This window comes from Mustela putorius, unplaced genomic scaffold (genome assembly GCF_011764305.1).
Source record: "Mustela putorius furo isolate JIRA1106 unplaced genomic scaffold, ASM1176430v1.1 tig00003898_pilon_pilon_pilon, whole genome shotgun sequence".
NCBI classification, from domain to species: Eukaryota; Metazoa; Chordata; class Mammalia; order Carnivora; family Mustelidae; genus Mustela; species Mustela putorius.
In genome coordinates this window covers 9,324,994-9,344,513 of record NW_025422047.1, presented here as the reverse complement: position 1 = coordinate 9,344,513, position 19,520 = coordinate 9,324,994, and the positions used below count along the sequence as shown (strand labels likewise).

The window sequence follows — 19,520 nt, the reverse complement described above, 5'->3', positions numbered from 1 at the left end:
AGAGTGCCCATGATAGAGTAAGCAATCAATAAACGGTGCCATTTATTTCACCTGTACGGCATTAAAATAGAAGTTAGCGAGTCATATAAAAACAGGAGGCTTAGAGCAAATACATTAAAAAGGATGAAAACAAATGACTAGAGAATAAAGAACTTGACTATCAATCTGAGAAATATAAATCTGAAAAAAAAAATACAAATCTGATTAGGAAAGTAACTGGGATAACCTGGAATTTTGATAAGATAGTGACCTAATAGAGAAAATAATATTTAAAGAAACTAATTCTAAGTGCAATTGAATACAAAATGTTTGGGTTAAGAGGAGATTCATAATTCACACATGACATGAAAAGATCTAAGTTGAAGTGTGGTAACAAGGATAAAGGAAGGGACACTTGGGTGGCTCAGTGGGTTAAGCCTTTGCCTTCAGCTCAGGTCGTGACCCCAGGGTTGTGGAATCAAGTCCCACATTGGGAGCCTGCTTCTCATTCTGCCTGCTGGCTCCCCATGCTTGCGCTTTCTCTCTCTCTTCTGACAAATAAATAATATTAAAAAAAAAAAAAAGTAAGGAGGAAAGAAACAGCATAACTATCGGGGATAAATACCACTGTTATTATAAGACTGGAAACTTGAAGAAGGAGCTTAGTGTTAAAAAATTAAATTGAGGGCAATACAATTTTTTTAAAAGATTTTTTTTATTTATTTGACAGAGATCACAAGTAGGCAGAGGAGGGGGATGAGAAGCAGACTCCCTGCTAAGCAGAGAGCCAGATGCAGCGCTCAATCCCAGGACCCTGGGAATTATGACCTGAGCCAAAGGCAGAGGCTTAACCCACGGAGCCACCCAGGTGCCCCTGGGTGATACTGGGTGATACTATTTTTGAACTCCTTTATTATAGGTTAGTGTTATGCTCAAGACTACACAAGTAAATGACTAAAGCAAAATTTGAAACAGGTGGTCAAACTCTAGAGCTTGTGTTAACTACTTTCAGTTACTACCTTTCAAAAGTACTGGAAACAAGTTTCCACACAATGTTACAAGAGAAAATCAGAGAAGGCTTTAAGTCAACAGCTTGTATTTCTTGTGCATTATGGACCTAACTTCTATGACCTCATCCCTCTTCTTTTTCCCTTTCTTTCTTTCTCTTGGAGACATTTGTAACCTGGGATCCACAGATAGGCTTTTAAGACCCACTAATGCGTGATTTTTACTTATGCGTGATTCATGTTTATGTTTATTTCTCTGTGGAGACAGGCTAAGTTGTCTTTCATCAAATTCACAAATGGACTCTTGAACCCAAAAGAGCTCCACCCAAGAGAAGATAGCAACTATAATTTATTAAGCTCTTGCATTTATTGGGTGCTGCTCTCAATTCTTGACATGGCATCACCACACTGACTTTTCATGACAACTCTATGGAGGAGGAATTATTAATCCTCATTTACAGACAAGGAAACTGAGGCATAGAAATGTGCTTACAGTCTCAGCAAGTGGCAGAGTATAAACTAAGATAGTTGAGTGCCTTAACTTACACTTCTAACCAATTATATTGTGGGGCAGCATTTTGGTATCCTCAGAAACTACTGCCTTTAGCCCTAACATGAAAAACATTTTTTAATTTCGGTATATCACAATCCCTAATGTTTTATACTTTCTCTCTTTACACATTTACCACCACCTGCCAAACTACTCCTTTTGGCATGGAGCATTTCTATTCCAGAGAGCCTGACTGAATCTCACTCTAAATATTTTCCTCTTCAGCCTATGGAAGTCCTCGTGTTAACAGTACCTTCACTAAGTGGGTTGTAGTTCTAGTGCATAAACATCCTTTCAATCATTAGTGTATTAAAGCTCAAATAAGTAAGAGACTAATAATAATTAAAATGACCCTCATGACAAATCATAGGAAGAAAAGTCCTGTCAGTATTTCCAATTAAAAAATGGAAAAGGTGCTATAAAGGCAGCTTTCCATCAGAGTGCTTCTTGATTTAAGGACCTTTGCTTTATTCAGTTTGTTAAGAGCTGATGAAATTTTTGCCCCCCAGCCCCCACCAAATAGTCACAGAAACATATTACCTATTTGAAAGAACAATTCCACCAGTTAGTTATAAAATTTAATTGTAAAGATCAAGCAGTGGTATTGGTCAAACCGATCCACATTAATAGCTTCGAAGTGTGCAGATACTACTTCTTAAATAAAGGTGACAAATATCAGATTCTTATAACACTGTTCAGGATCTAAATAAATGTGATTCTAGACATAATTCAATCTACAAGGCTAATTGAATGATAGTGCAATCATCAATAATTAAACCAAAGGCATAATTTTCCAAATCACTTTTAGTTAAACAGAATAAAGTCTAGCTTTTTTAAAGTCTAAAGCTATAAAAAAACTCAAGGCGATCTAACTATTTTTCTACCTGAGATCAAAACAAGTTTCTTTTTTCCTATCTAAACATAATTCTTGACATTGAGGTAAATCTGAATTCACGTAATATATTTTGTCAAACTTTTCCAAAAAAATTTTAAGTCCTGCTTTAGAGAGAAATTCTCATGTTACAATACATATTTACATATTTTTTTCTCCCAAGACTAATAACAAATTTACGAGGTTAATAGGCATGTAATGGGACCATGATACTACTAATGTGAAAATAAAAAGTCATTCATTTATACAAAGTGTTCCTGTATGGTGCAGTGTGAAATGGGATCACTGTCTATATATATACATAAATCAGCAAACGTTCAGAAACTAAGCCCACTTTGAAAAAGTCATTCTATTTTTTTGGAGCAGAGGTTGCCAAGTTGTAATGTGTAACAAAAATATTGTGTATAAAAGCTCCGAAACCAAGTAGTAGCCTAAACTGGCAATAACTGCAACTTAAATTGAAAAATTAAACCCAACTAGATCTTTACTGTGGCTATGCAACTTTTTCTTTGTGGCCTGCAGGTTTTACTGAGGTAACAACCTCATATCTCTTGCCTCTCCTCCTTGTGCTCAACCCCCCTGCCTCTAGCTTCCTTCTTCATGGCTGTCTTTGGCAATGCTTCCAAATCTTGAAAGCAAAAGAACCTGCTAAAGTAAATGAGAAGGATGAAAAGTAATACTATATATAATGTATAAAAACCAATCTAAGACTATGAACCAAGGGACAAAAAATACTAGAAGGAAGTCTGAGCAGTAGTATTCCCTCAAGGGAAAGAGATCATAAAAGAACAGGGGGTCTGTACTCCTGGCCCTTCTTGCACGTTATCTCCTAATTGAGAAGAGCATGGAACCAAAATGTTAAACTCTGGAAAGGTAAGGACTTTGAAGAAAGAGCTAGAGACGTGAATACACGATAAAGAAGTACAGCAGCAGTGTTAGCTGTCAATGAGTTTCTTTGCTCTGGCATTGGCAACATCAATACGATCTTTGTTGGTGTCAGCCTAGGGGGAATAAAAAAAGGTATCAGCATTTGTTACAAGGTAAGTTACTCTAATAAAAGTTGAATTTCATAATCTGGAGTAAATGACACACTGAGAAAATTCAGGAAGCATGAAGTTACATTACAAAACACATTTTCAGGGGTGCCTGGGTGGCTCAGTTGGTTAAGTGACTGCCTTTGGCTCAGGTCACAGACCTGACATTCTGGCATAGAGTCCCGCATCAGGCTCCCTGCAATGTGGAGGGAGCCTGCTTCTCCCTCTGATCCTGCCCTCTCTTCTGCTCTCTCTCATTCACTCTCTCTCTCTCAAATAAATAAATAAAATATTAAACAACTCATTTTCGGCAAGAAAAGAGAGAACATGAAATTCATTTGGGAAAACGGAATATAAACATGACAAAGGTGTAACAGAAGAACCTGCCAGTATTTCATGAATTCTGTAGTATGTTTTCATAGTTTAACTGGGATGCATCTTATAATCAATGGCTTTTTTGATACAGTGAAATTAAAAATGCTTTCTGCTATAGATGTGGACATTATGGGAGTTCCCTAAACTGAATCATAGAATCTTATCTGAGACTACTCTAGGTTTAACCCAGAAAGAATGAAAGAACTCTCCCCAAGAATTTTTAACAGATTTATTACCATCCACATCAACATCTGAATTAAAAAGATGGGTAATATGTTAAACCCACAGGATGCTCTAAAAGCATCTTATGAATGACAGTTTACTTCCATGAAATCCAGTTAGGTGATTTCAACAAAGCCAAGCTTAAAAACTCACCCCATTCTTTTTTTTTTTTTTTAAGCTTTTATTTATTTGACAGAGATCACAAGTAGGCAGAGAGGCAGGCAGAGACGGGGGTTGGGAGGGGAAGCAGGTTCCCTGCCGAGCAGAGAGCCTGATACAGGGCTTGATCCCAGGACCCTGAGATCATGACCTGAGCCGAAGGCAGAGGCCTTAACCCACTGAGCCACCCAGGTGCCCCAAAACTTACCCCATTCTTTAAGGGACCCTGAGATTTTTAATGAAATAACAATAACAAGAATGGCTTTTAGACATGGCACATCCAAACACTGAACTCAACTGCATTTTCAGTATCTTTTATATCATGTGAAGTTTAAAAAAAAAAAAAAAAGCGCAATTCCATCTTTTCTTTACTTACAGGACCCCGTTTTGTGTGTCCACTCCACAAGAACCATTCTGCAGAACTGATTTTCACTTACTGACTCATGAGATGAAGATTTAGGAACTTACTAATTTTTTAGTATCAAAGTAAAACTCCAAAAGCTAACACGTTCATTCAGGGGGAAAAAATATAGCCCTTCCAAAGGTTAGAGTAGACTCTAAGGTTCATGTGTGAAATTTTAAATAAAACCACTCATTTTAAGGTCTTGGTTTCAAAATGAACCAACTCCCATGAACAAGAGATAGTAGGACCTGGCTATAATTTTTCAGTATGTTCTAACTGCCACCTCATATCCTGTGAGGACAAGATCTTCTCTTATTGTTCCCCCCAAAGTATCAAGCACAGATGTCCAGTACTAAAACACTGTGAGTGTCTCAAATTCCTGAAGGAATTTTGAAGGACCATTTACCTTTTCTGTGATCCGGTCTATTTGTCGGTTTTGAGCCTCGATCTCATTGCCCATGTCCAGGGCCATGTTCTTTAGGTTTCCTAGGATACTGCCCACTTGAGTCAGGTTCTCTTCCATCTCATCTTCTCTGGCATCATTAGTTATACTATCCCAAAAAGACAGTTAATTCAGCTTTTTGGTGAATTATAAAATGGACTAAATCTGGGTTTAGTCTTCATAAAAATAAGTAACCAAAATGACTTCAGCAAGTGTTAGACCCCTGGGAATGTAGGTTACCATTCTCAGAACACATTCTATAGTAAAAACTGAAAGACTGACCAAAGAGAGCACAAATATCTTAAGGCCATGGAGGAGAAGAAACAATTCTAGAACAATGGTTCTCAAAGAGTGATCACAGCATCACCTGGGAACTTATTAAATATGAAAACATGCTAATTCTCACACTCTACTACAGATCCACTGAATCAAACTGGAAGTGAATCACAGCATTCTAGGTTTTAATAAACCCCCAGGTAACTCATGCAGATTAAGTCTAAAGAAACACTGCTGTAAAACAGGTTGCAAAACTCTGGCCCAAAGGTCAAAACTGGCTTGCCATCTTATGAAGTATTTCTTAGAAAATATATTATAAACCCCAAGGAGTGACTGTGGAAGCAACTGAAACAGCAGCACTCCTGTTCTCAGGCTACTGAATGCAATGGCTCAGGAGAAGCAGGATCCCATGATCTTCTGGGGCAAGGTTAAGAGACTATATTGTAAACCCTAAGGAGTGAGCACAGAAGCAGCTGAAACATCAGCAGCATTCCTGTTCTTGGAATTGTTGAACGCAATGGTCTGGCAGGAGCAGCATCCCATGATCCCTAAGGGCAGGGTATAAGTTGGGAGCTATGAAATAATGTAACCCTCAGTGTCTCCTTTCTGCACCTGGCGACTGCTAGCCCAAACATCCTGGGTGCCTACAAATACGGGAAAATGCCAGCCTGCTTCAAGATATTTGCCATCACTTTATATTCCTTTCCCACACTTGGAGGCATGTGTCCTTGCTCTTCTGATTAAAAAAATAAAAACTATGTGCAGGATTCAGAGGCTACTGCTCTCCCTTGCAGAGGCAGCCCCACACGGCCACTCAGATGGTGTCTGAGAACTTTACTTCAGTGCACAACACCACCTGATAGTGTAAATAAAGTTTTATTCAAATATAGCCACGCTCACTTGCTTACATATTGTTTATGGCTGCTTTCACCCTACAATAACAGAACTGAGTAGCTGCAAAGTCTGAAATATTTACTATCTGATCCTTTACAGTTATCTTTATAGGGATCTGGTCAACCTCTAACTCTTGATGATATATTCTTTCTTTTTTAAGCAGGCTCCACGCCCCAGCATGGAGCCCAACATGGGGCTTGAACTCATGACCCTGAGATCAAAACCTAAGCTGAGATCAAGAGTCGGTTGCCTAACTGACTGAGCCACCCACGCGCCCCTGCATGATACACTTTAAAACGCATTCTCCCATTTACAGAAGTAAAATATGATTACTTGGGTAATTTTCAAAATACTGAAAAACATAAAGAAAAGTCAATCTATCAATGAAAGTCAATAACCAGTCAACATTTTGTCAGAAGGCAGATTTTAAAGTGCATTTTTCAAATGGAATAAGCACTATTTCTAATTGATGATTAGGGTTCATGTATAACAACACCCATTCCCCTGAGTGAGCCATTCATTTAGGAAAGGGGTTAAAAAAAAATTAGAAGGAGCTGGCATACCGTTTAATGTATCCACCGCTAGCTGCTCCAGTGGTTGTTTGTTGAGGCTGACCATTTGTCACTCGGCCTGGCTGCTTAGATACTACATTGCTAGGAGAGTTGTCTCCACCATCTCCCCATGTTGCCTTGTAGGCCTTACCAGACTCAAAGTTCTTTGTCCTGTGTAAGAGTCAGGATTGTAGAGAGATACGGAAAAGCAGGAGAGGAAGAATTATAATTATTAGTGTTTTTTACTTTCAGGATGACCCTCGCATCCTTAACATGAAAGCTACCTACAGCTAGATCTAAGTTAGCTATGCTATGCTCCATTATAATATGGTATATGAAAAAGATGAATTGTGAAGGCCACTGACATTAAACATTTTTTAAAGGTTCAAATATTTACATAAAATATTCACTAAAAAGTTAGCAAGTAGCAAAATATTTGACTTTTCAGGCTTCCCCAGCCTGTAACAGTCTTCAGACAAGAAAACAATGGATATTAGGGAAAAAAAATTCCGTAGGAAAGATGTTCTGGAATGCCTTATGAGGTTCCTTGGAGGGATCTCTCAAGTTGATGAGGGATGGAAGAGAAAAGAAAGGTGGCTGAGTGGGCAATACTCAGACCCCAGCTGCCCACTTATTTGAACCAGAGTAGATCCAGCTGTTTTTTAAAGCTAGAATTTTGCATTAAATTAAAAACAAAAACAAAAACCAAACATCATGAAAGAAAGGCATGAATTATTTCCAAATTGAATAGCCAATGATAACAATCTTGACCACACTGGTGCCAGTTGCAAATCCTTTTAGGGCTTTTTCTTTTTTTTTTTTCTTTAAAGATTTTATTTATTTATTTATTTGATAGACAGAGATCACAAGTAGGCAGAGAGGCAGGCAGAGAGAGAGAGGGAAGCAGGCTCCCTGCTGAGCAGAGAGCCCGATTCGGGACTCGATCCCAGGACCCTGAGATCATGACCTGAGCTGAAGGCAGTGGCTTAACCCACTGAGCCACCCAGGCGGACTTAGGGCTTTTTCATTTAAGATTTTACTCCCCGCCCCCCCCACCAAAAAAAATCCTAAATCCAAGCCTCTTAAAAATAAAAGTATATAATATACTTTAGATGTAACTGATACAGTCAAAGCCAGCATTTTATCTAGGGATTTACTACTCGAACTGGTAATAATGACAAGAAAAAGAGCCTTGTAAAGTGACTTTTAATGTTACAAAAAAATAACATAAAAGTTTTTTTTACTGGGGTGCCTGGGTGGCTCAGTGGGTTAAGCCTCTGCTTTCGGCTCAGGTTATGGTCTCAGGGTCTTGGGATTGAGCCCCGCGCATCGGGCTCTCTGCTCAGTGGGGAGCCTGCTTCCCTTCCTCTCTCTCTCTGCCTGCCTCTCTGCCTACTTGTGATCTCTGTCACATAAATAAATAAATAAATCTTTAAAAATAAATAAAATCTTTAAAAAAAAAGTTTTTTTACTGATTATTTGGCTAGGTACATTTTTCATTCTTAATTTTAATTTTTACTTTTCTATAAACAAAAAGTAGTATAAAGCTGTAATATGGGTCTCTGATTTATCCCACATAATGTTAACAAGGAAGTTACAAAACTGCAAAAACAGAAATCTTTATGAAAATTGTAGCTCCTTCCTTAACCAACTGAGCCACCCAGGCATCCCTTGTAGCTCCTTCCTTAATAGACATAATAGACATTCCAAGTTTTGGCAAACCTAGAATCAGATCTAAACCTTAAGTCATTAATGCTATAGAAAGGGTACTATCACCTATTTTATAAGAGGTACTAAAAAGGTAAATATATCTATGAACACTGAAGAACTAATTGAAGTGCCTTTCTTGGTTCCACTTTAAGTTCTCACAATTTCCTACTTGTGCTACTATGTTTAATTAATTTATCAATTTATTAACCAGCCATGTTAAATCTGTCCTGGAACAAGGTGGGATATACCTTTTCTAAATGATTATTTAGAAATAATTATCTGTTAGTTTGGTGAAACCCATTTACATATATTCTTTGTTAATAAGGTAAGTTTTCAGACAAAATGCTAAAGCAGAGGAATACCTAGTAAACAAAATAAACAGCACGGAAGTTTATCAGAAAGTTTTTTTTTTTTAAGATTTTATTTATTTATTTGACAGAGATCACAAGTAGGCAGAGAGGCAGACAGAGAGAGAGGAGGAAGCAGGCTCCCTGCTGAGCAGAGAGCCCCATGCTGGGCTTGATCCCAGGACCCTGAGATCATGACCTGAGCCGAAGGCAGCGGCTTAACCCACTGAGCCACCCAGGCGCCCCTATCAGAAAGTTAATAACCAGATGTATCAATAAAAAGTAACAGAAGGTAAGTGCAGCTTTTATCAGGATGTCAGATTGTAGAAGTGAAAGAGCGAGGGCTGGAATTCATCATGTTTCTGAGAGTCACAGTACATAAAAAGAGTAGACTGGGACAGGGCCTGCCAGCTCCTGGTCTATCAAGAAATACATACATGCTCCAACTTCCTTCTGGATCTTAAAGAATTTGAAATTCCTTTAAGTTTTTCAATTAGCAATAATCGCGCCTTGGATAAACCTCATTGGCTACGATACTGCCACTGCGCAAAGCTTGAAATTCCTTTAAGTTTTTGAGAATTCTTCTTTCCATAATTAGATACAAAGGGCTCAGGATGCAAATGAATTGTTTCAACATGATATTATGAAGAATTCCAATGAAAGCATCTTTTGTGTTCTAAACAAAGAATCTGAATGGTTATCATTCCTTCTCCCTTTAAGAGAACTGGACCCTAAAAGATGTTCCAATATTAAGCGGAAAAGGTATAAAAAGGTGACTCTGAATTTTTCTTTTAATAGCTTTGCACTGAGTTGTCATTTTTTAAAAAAGATTTAATTTAATTAATTTATTTATTTGAGAGACAGCGAGCTTGAGAGGGGAAAAGTCAGAGGAAGCAGCAGACTCCCCACTGAGCAGGAAGCCCTACTTGGTACTCGATCCCAGGACTCCAGGATCATGACCTGAGCCGAAGGCAGTTGTCTAACCAACTGAGCCACCCAGGTGCCCCTGGGTTCAGTCTGCCTTTTTTTTTTTTTTTTTCAGTCCGCTTTTCAAATGAGTTTCAAATGAGTTGGGGAAAAACACTTTTCTCATGCAGTTATGACATGTTCTGCATGTTTGTGAAGAGGTTATTTTTAAATGGTGCTCATTTTCCATCTTCATCCACATGGCTGCTCCATGTCTCTTTTAGCATGTGCACTCTAGATAATGCCTTCCACTTTACCCTGCCACTTGCCATCACCTTGGAGTTTGTCCCACCAAGGTGAAATACCCTTGAAAGTTATCTGTTCTTAAGGAATTGTCAAGCAGCTATTCATCTAATAATAGCAATGATGATCATGGTTTCAATCTTGTTTGTCTTCCTTCAAAGGGTCTTAAATGCATTATTATTTTTATTTTTTTAATATTTTACTTATTCGTCAGAGAGAGAGGGAGAGTCGCCTGGGTTAAGCATCTGCCTTTGGCAGGTCATGATCTCAGGGTCCTGGGATAGAGCCCCGAATCAGGCTCTCTGCTCAGCAGGGAGACTGCTTCCCCCTCTCTCTCTGTCTGCCTCTCTGCCTACCTGTGATCTCTCTGTCAAATAAATAAATAAAATCATAAAACAAAGAGAGAGAAAGGGAGAGCGAGAGAGCCCAAGCAGGGGGAGCGGCAGGCAGAAGGAGAAGAAGGCTCTCCACTGAGCAAGGATCCCAATGCAGAACTCCATCCCAGGACCTTGAGATCAAGACATGAGCTGAAGGCAGATGCTTAACCGACTGAGCCACCCAGGCATCCCCAAAGGTCCTGAACGCTTGAAAGGTAGTATTTCCCAAACCTGAATGAGCACAGGGCAATATGGAGGCCTTTGAACACACAGGTCTGTAAGTTACACGCTAAAAGTTTTGTTCTTGTACATATGGGGTAGAGCCCAAGAATCTTTTATTGTTATTATTGTTTTATTTAAATTCAAAAGCTCATTTAGCTTCCCTGCCAGGGAAAAGAAACACTGTCTAAGGGACTTCCACTCTCTTGTAGAAAGAGTATTTTAGTTACTCCAGCAGTCTACTTTAGTATTTCTATATATTGAGACACTGAGAAATTAATCTGGACAAAGCAAAAGTAAACACCAAGTTTTTTTTCTTTTTTTAAAAGGCCACAAGATTTGTAATATACTGACATGAATTCCAATCCTAGACCTGTCATTCTACTGCTGTAGAACCTTAAGCAAACTTCCATTATTTGGGGCGCCTGGGTGGCTCAGCGGGTTAAAGTCTCTGCCTTTGGCTCAGGTCATGATCTTGGGGTCCTTGGATTAACCCCGCTTCAGGCTCTCTGCTCAGTAGGAAGCCTGCTTCCTCCTGCCTGCCTCTCTGCCTACTTGTGATCTCTGTCTGTCAAATAAATAAATAAATAAAATCTTAAAAAAAAAAAAAAAAACAACTTCCATTATTTGGCTCAGTCAGGTTTCGGAAATATTACCTTTAAAGCATTTAAGACCCTTTGGGGATGCCTGGGTAGCTCATTCAGTTAAACATCTGCCTTTGGCTCAGATCGAAGGATCCATATACATCCTTATATGTAAAACTACAATAAAACAACGATGCTGTACCAATATGAATACTTCATAGGACCATGAAAAGATTCTGTTGATAATGGATATAAATTGCTTTGAAAAGTATTAGTCAAATATTTCTATTATTTGGCTTGGATCTCAACATGATCCTTACTTAATAGTTCATGACTTTAAGTGCACAGATTACTAAGTGGTATGTTTACTATTCTGGCCTATAAATACTCCCTAGGCTTTGAGATCTATAAGAGCTGAATACAGTCAGAATATGGCTACAAAAAAATACAACTAGGCCCAAGTCGTTTTGGCCTACAGTAAGAGATGATTCTGATCTGCGACTGAATTATTTTGCTTAATAAAATTTACAGCCCTCCTGAGAAGAAAATTAGACTTTATGATAAAATGTTTAAGCAAATTTGTGATAGAACTATTAAGAATGCCATCTGGAAAGTTCGATTTACCCTGTCAGTTCTGAGGAATCTAATAACCATTACCATTTTTCCCATATAAATATCTCATTCAAAAATGGCAAGTTTGAGGGTGTCTGGATGGCTCTGTCAGTTAAGTGTCTGCCTTCAGCTCAGGTCATGATCCCAGGGTCCAGGGTCTGGGATGGAGCCCCACATCGGACTCCCCATTGAGCCCTCTGCCCCTTCCCCTGCTTGTGCACTCTTTCTCTCAGATAAATAAAATCTTTTAAAAAAACAAAGAAACAAAAAAACAAGATGGCAAATTTGAAATAGCCCTTAATCAATTCAAGAAGCTGTTGTAAAAGCAGAAAGCAAGTATTAAGATATGATCACAGGGCATCTGGGTGGCTCAGTTGGTTAAGTATCTGACTCTTGATCTCAGCTCAGGTCTGTATCTCTGGGTTTTGAGTTCTAGCTCTGTGTTGAGCTCCATGCCCAGCTTACTTAAAAAATAAATAAATAGGGGCGCCTGGGGTGGCTCAGTGGGTTAAAGCCTCTGCCTTCAGCTCAGGTCATGATCCCAGAGTCCTCGGATCGAGCCCCGAATTGGGCTTTCTGCTCAGCAGGAAGCCTGCTTCCTCCCCTCTCTCTGCCTGCTGCTCTGCCTACTTGTGGTCTCTGCCTGTCAAATAAATAAATAAAATCTTAAAAAAATAAATTTTAAAAAGTTAAAAAAGATATGATCACAGTAATATTAACAATTTATTTAGTTTTGGTTATCAACATTAAATTAACTGAATAAAGAGAGCAAAAAGAAAGCCCAATATTAGCTATAATTCTTTCATATCAGGAAGAAAAGGGACTAAATAAATACCAAATGTAATGAGCGTGTGTGTGTGTGTGTTGGGTGATCAGGCTACAGGAAGGAAAAAAAAGGAGGGCAAGAAACAAAGGGTAAAGATCAAATGCTCTAATTTTCTAACATTTAACCATAGTCTTCACAGCTCCTAATAAGATCCAAAATTAAGGAGTCGAACATTATACTTAACAATAGGTAGACTAGGTTTAACTTTCATTTAAAAAAAAATAAGGGGGGACGCCTGGGTGGCTCAGTTGGTTAAGCAGCTGCCTTCGGCTCAGGTCATGATCCCAGGGTCCTGGGATCGAGTCCCGCATCGGGCTCCTTGCTCGGCAGAGAGCCTGCTTCTCCCTCTGCCTCTGCCTGCCTCTCTGTCTGCCTGTGCTCGCTCGCTCTCTCTCCCTCTGTCTCTGACAAATAAATAAAATCTTTAAAAAAATAAATTAAAAAAAAAAATAAAAGCTCTTAAAAAAAAAATAAGGGGGCGCCTGGGTGGCTCAGTGGGTTAAACCACTGCCTTCGGCTTGGGTCATGATCTCAGGGTCCTGGGATCGAGTCCCACATCGGGCTCTCTGCTCAGCGGGGAGCCTGCTTCTTCCTCTCTCTCTCTGTCTACTTGTGGTCTCTCTCTGTCAAATAAATAAATAAGATCTTTAAAAATAAATAAATAAAAATTAAAAAAAATAAGATTAGTTAGCTCTGTATTAATTCAGCAAGAAACCAGAGCAAGCTAACAAGGGACATTATAGGAATTACAGAGCAGATTAAGAGGGAAAATCCTTATTTAAAAGAAAGAAAATACCAGATAAACTGACATTTTAAGTTTATATCCCACCATGTTCCAAATGATATTCAAGATGACTAGATTGGCAATTAATTCCAATTTGGTAAGTGGACTAAGTTATGGAGAATCCAAATCATTTAGAAGCAACTCTTAAATAGGAAAAATCTTGATTCTGGAACCAGAAAGGCACAGGGAAGTAAAAGAAGATAGGATTCTGAAATCAAAGTCCTATGGAGATTGGTGGATTCTGCCTGAATTCCCTTACCTTTGATCAAAACTAGGATTAAGCAATTCACTACAAACATCACCTTAATTAAAACTTTGTTAGAAACTTCAGGGATGTTTTTATTTTTATAATCTTAAATGTTATTTAGCAAAAATTTAATTATCAGAACCATTAATCAAAGGGGGGCATTAGAAATTAAGAACAATTTGTCAAGTTCATCTTTTGGCATACAACACCCAGAACAAATTCACTTTACACACCACAGCACAATTTTAAAGACAGTCTCCACCATTCACAAAATCCATGCACATGCACAGAAAAACCATTTGAAGCATCACCTTTAGAAAGCAGATTAACAGCCCAAACTGCGCCACAAGACTGCATCTTACTGCATCTTAAAGTTCCCTTTGACCAGTTACTGAGCTCGGCTCCTGATGTTAAGTCTTCATTTTTAGTAAGCAGATTAGAAAGGAAGAGATTAATCAAGTGAGAGAATGAAATGCAGAAAAAGAGTGAATGCCAGTCAAACAGAACAGAAGCAAGTTTAGAATTGTAAAACATAATGCATTTAAATTCCTGCCTGGTTTCATAGAAACAACGAACATCTGAGAATCTAGATAAATAGAAAAACAGGAAAATAATTTAAACCAGAGCACACTTAATTTTTCTTAAGAATGTCTGGATGATGATATTCTTTCCTAAAATTATGAGAATCATTATGAAGAGAAGGTGAAAACTAATGGAGAGGTTCTAAGACTTCTTCATTCTTTCTTGGTGATTACAGATCTCTCCTTATTAGTTCTGCTATATATTCATGTGCATTTAACTTAAAAAAAAAATCTTTTCACATGTCTAACTCTCCCATCAGCCATCAAGGTTCTTAAGGACATTCAATCAACAAGTATTTATTGAACACCTACTATATATCAGGTACCATGTCAAGCTTCCCAAAAATAAAGAGTAATGACAAATGAAACAGTGCCAGAGCTATACCTTACTCATCTTTGTATCTGTAGTGAGGAGGATGGAAGGAGAAAATTCAAATGTTGACTAAAATATAATTCAACATTTATTTTAATAATCAGACCTGAATTTTTACATCTCAATAAGACTTGAATAGTAGAAAATCTGTAGTACCAATTGTGAATTTCTCTAATAAGTGGTCCAGAAATACCAATTTGTCTTCAAACTATGTGTTTGACATTGTAAGTACACAGTGAAGAGAGGCATCTTCAGACAGAAGAATACCTTGCCTGAGAATAGTTAAACGGGGACACCAGCAAGTTTACTATCCTGAGACTTCCCATTTAAAGTGTGCTTCCTTTTAAATTCTTGTTAATTGGTTTAACAATTAGAATGACAACTTATCAAAGTTACCATCAAAGATGATGACACCAACTCACAATTGTAAAGTTTAATCCTGGTAGTCTGTTTAAATTCTGGTAGTCCTTTAAAAAGAATTAGCTAAAGTTAAAATTCTCTTTCAATACAGGGTTCTGTTAAATAAAGCTATGTCCATGTCTGTTTCACTTGCTGAGCTGGCTTCAATGAAAACTACCGAACAGAAAAACATCTCAAAGAACAAATCTACTCAAGACATTTTCTATATAGCAATACATCTAACAGCAACAGCAAAAAGGTCCATTCTTTTCCTGCCAAAGTCAAGCAATGTAGCTATATAGTTAAAAGCTGAGACTCTGCCTGGTTTGGATCTCAATTCTTCCATTTCTGGTGTAACCTCTTTGTGCCTCTGTTTCTGCATATGTAAAATGGTGATAAGAACAGTCTATTTCATATTAAGGTTATTGTTAGGATTAAACTGAAAGCGCTCAAAATAATAAAAGCCTAAATTAACATACAGGCCCACAAATCTCATCCAAACCCTTGGATGTGAGACATTTGAGCAGTACCACATAATCAATAAATACATGAGTATTTCTGTAGTGAAACAAATTAGCATTTACACTAAGTGGGATAAAGATTAAAAATAGCTTCAACTCATGTTGTTTTATGGCCTAATTAATGAGTTGAGGCACATTATAGGGAAAAAAAACCTAAGCCTAACTCCTTGGTTTTCAGAGATTTTCAGATTTCTAAGTGGCAGATAAGAGATTGTGGACCTGGGATTTTATTACTACCAGAATCAATACTAGTCTTGGGGCACCTGGGTGGCTCAGTGGGTTAAGCCGCTGCCTTCGGCTCAGGTCATGATCTCGGGGTCCTGGGATCAAGTCCCACATCAGGCTCTCTGCTCAGCGGGGAGCCTGCTTCCCTCTCTTTCTCTCTGCCTGCCTCTCCGACTACTTGTGATTTCTCTCTGTCAAATAAATAAATAAAATCTTTAAAAAAAAAAAAAAAGAATCAATACTAGTCTTATATGATCTACCTTTAAGAAGCTCATGTTATAACTATTTATACAATAAGGCTAACTAAAGCCCGGATTAGCAGATAAAATTAGAAAGATCAAGACACTGGCAGGAATAATAGTAGACAGAGCTAAGGACGAGGATATCATAGAGGCCAAAAAGTCAATATTATAAAGAGGAGAGAGACACAAGGAAGGCAATTAAAATCTGACTTCTTTAAGCTGGAATATCACTCTCTTCTCTTCAGGGAACAACTATTCTCTTAAAGGAGCCCCTTCATTCCATCTGCTAAGAAGTACATTCTCTGGACCTACTGAGAAAGGGTTCTGTGCTCAGGTGAGAGCCTGCAAACTGCCTCAGGACCATATTCCACCTTCTTTCTCACCAGTGTCTCAGAAAATCCTGCCTATGCTTGGCTAGGATATTCAAAGTGAAACAGTAATACTAATAGTTAATACTTCTGTAGTTCTATTTCCTACTTTCTAAGACCATCTTAGGATTCACTGCTTTTCCTGTTTATCAACCCCTGACTCAGAGGTGATTTTGCTCTATGTTCTCAGGAGGATGATTTCTGCCTTTCTCTTCTCCTAATATGTAATCTCAGGGAAATTCATTTGATTTTTCTCCTCTGCACTTTTGAAAGGGTACACAAACACACGAGAAAAGCACAAGTTTGCAAAATATAGTTAAGAGTTTAGGTAAAAAAGAAAAAAACTTGTGCATTTCTAACTTGTTTGCTTAAGGTAATCTGCTACGCCCTGATGGACAGGTTCATTTTTAAATTTAAAGTCATTATTTAAATATGCATTTTTAGAGAGTCAACCAAGGTCTAAACAGGCCAGCAGATCTGTCTTAGAATAGAAGGCCAATGGACAACAGTAGGAAGAATACTATCAATTTTTAATTTTTTATGCTCAAAACAAACACTAAAGTTGACCAATAAGCAACTTAATTCTATTTTCTCTTGCAGAGATGGCAGAGAATGCTGTCACATGAAAACACCTATCTAAAAGTATGACAATATAACAAAAGTTCCTCCTTTCCCAACTCTTTGAGAAGTAAAAATGCTGAGAGTATGTAAACCTTTGTATCCCACTTGTGGTTTACCATACCAGCTGAGACAACTAGACCAAGTACTAATGTTTATGAAGCTCTTCTCAAATGAATGCTCTCAGCAGTAAGGATGGTCATTCAATTTCCAGACGTTGTCATTTCAACTAAGGGGAAAGTTCAAAATTGTTGTTTTGTTAATAACAGACAGAAGGGAAGATAATGGTTAACTGCCTCAGCCCAAACTTCCTCCTGGTTGAGTATTTGTCAATTATATGGAGTTTGGTTTACTAAAGAGTAAGTAGGGAATTTCAATATTCAAAATGGAGTCACCAAAAAGAATGAATTTCTTTCTGTCAGTCATAATCTTAAACACTTATACACAAAAAATTTGAAGACTTTTCATCTCCTACTTTACTAGAGGCCTCTTTGATTTTCCCTTCTTGTGTTTGACATACAATCAGTAGCTTTAAAATAAATTCCCTTGACTTATACTTTTTTCTCTAATCTCACTAATAAGGCCTCACCTCACAGTCCCAGATTACAAAAGGTTCCTAACTAGGGCAGTTATATACGCCACTCCAATCTATCTACCCCTTAGTCCACCTACGTATGTCTGAATTTTCACTTCTCATCTATATGAATCATGCAGCTCAGTTAAGTCAGACTCCTCTGTAATTTCTGTTTATATTAGGAAATGCCTTCCCTAGTTCTTCCACGTTCCTTAGAACGTGGATCTGATTAGATCCTTCTAATCACTGAATCCAATGCAAGTCCTCACTCTCCTGTAGTATTTTTCCAAACCAAATTTTATTAGTTCTGTGTCCTCAGTTGACACATGATTTTGCACTAGATGTATATATTTTCTACTTTTTTGCTATTCTCCTTCATATATCCCATCACATGGTAGGTCTTTTGAAGATAGGATCCAAGTCCTTTACTCCCTTGGCCATTCCTCATGTGCCTACCACAGAGTACGTATTCTGTTAATATTCTGTGTTTGAAAGGAAAAGACACTAATTCCATCCTCCTCTGTATTAGCCAGATGTTTATTTCCTATATTATGTTTCATGTACTATTAAAAAACAAAATTGGGACTTGATTCAAGGACTGACTAAATTCAAGCCACGGTTTTCAGTGAATGTGCCCATTTACATGAAAAGTTTGTTCTGCCTGAAGGAAAAATGGCTTAAATTTATCTAACAAAATTCCTTATTTAGGCCCAGGCACACTTTTGACCTTCCTGGAGGATGGGAGGGTGGCGTGTTCTCACTTTCATTTTAAAAAGGTCTTGATTTCTCAACTCACCTATTACATGGGCAGACGCAAAGGCCACAGCACTTGTTGAGTTCCGTTAAAGTCTTCTCAGCCTCTCTCATGTCTTTATTTATTTGGTCCATGCCTTCCTCTATGCGGTTTAGTTGTTCTAAGAATAAGTGGTGGAAGTGACATTTTGTGTTATATTCACAGTTACAATGAGAAGACACTATTAATATGGAACAGCAAACTTCAACTTTGAATCCACCAGTAATCCATCCCAGTGACTTTATCAGTGCCAAAAGGTACTACACACTATGCAACATGAGAACAATCTTTCACAAACTGATCCTGAGGCACCTGGCTTCTTATTGTGGGAAGATATGCTCTAAAGAAATTTGTATAATAGGAGCATGTGAAGGCTTATATTTCAAGATCACCCTTGCAACTGATTTAGGTGTACTCTGACCAGACTGGATTCCCAGCATTTCTCTCTCTCAGTAAGTTCAAAACCTGAAGGCTATCATAAGTCTAATCAAATCTAGGCCAGATTGCTCAGGGCCAACTCAAACGGAATGATTCCAAACTTACCTGTATCTAAACCTGTTTAAGGACTTAACTTGACTTGAAAATGATGCTAGAATATCACAGTATCTAATGTACGAATGACAAATACACACAGTTAGTCCTGCCACCTGACAAATACTTGGTATATAATTGGGTATTGTTGCTCCCACCTCAAACAGGCAACAAACAGGATACAATTCAAATCAGAAAAAGGAAGTAAATGAATCACTCTTATCTTACATAGGGAAGGCACTCCCAAGGCTTAATTTTAGACATGGCTGATTTGGAAGGGCTTTCTGATGTCATAAGTAAAATCAAGAGTTTCTGCCATGACTGCAACTCACCCCCTTGTTCATCCAGCATAGTGATAGTCTTGATTCCTGCATCCTGAGACTAAAAGAAGAGAAAAAAGCTAGAGCAATACAACACAACATAAAAGCAACAGAAACAAAACGTATAAGGCCTAATAGAAAGAGAGAATCATTTAGAAACCCAAGTTCTCAGAGGATCAGAGCTAGAGAGAAAGCTAATACCCCACAGCAACAAACTTTAACATATTAACCCCCCCAATATAATTAAGTCAAAATTCATGGTGACTTGATCTTCTC

General features: G+C 38.0%; 1 protein-coding gene, 1 long non-coding RNA gene and 1 other non-coding gene across 6 annotated transcripts in view; 1 reads left to right on the top strand and 2 right to left on the bottom strand.

The window, feature by feature from the left end:
* Positions 1–2,101: 2,101 nt before the first annotated feature.
* SNAP23 (synaptosome associated protein 23) overlaps positions 2,102–19,520 on the bottom strand; it is a 42,174-nt gene continuing 24,755 nt past the window's right edge. For all 4 annotated transcript variants that reach the window (XM_013055452.2, XM_013055453.2, XM_004751199.3 and 1 more), the window contains exons 4-8: positions 19,257–19,305; positions 18,397–18,514; positions 6,797–6,955; positions 5,028–5,172; positions 2,102–3,429 (exon numbers count right to left, since the gene is read on the bottom strand). In XM_013055452.2, the coding sequence (XP_012910906.1) occupies positions 3,364–3,429; positions 5,028–5,172; positions 6,797–6,955; positions 18,397–18,514; positions 19,257–19,305 (537 nt within the window). In that variant the 3' untranslated portion in view covers positions 2,102–3,363. The remainder of the gene's footprint in view (positions 3,430–5,027; positions 5,173–6,796; positions 6,956–18,396; positions 18,515–19,256; positions 19,306–19,520) is intronic.
* Positions 9,260–9,395, bottom strand: LOC123388416. The gene has a single exon (XR_006602958.1). It is a non-coding gene; the product is annotated as a U4 spliceosomal RNA (small nuclear RNA).
* On the top strand, positions 16,026–17,582 carry LOC123388367. The gene is made up of 2 exons (XR_006602926.1): positions 16,026–16,374; positions 17,009–17,582. It is a non-coding gene; the product is annotated as an uncharacterized LOC123388367 (long non-coding RNA).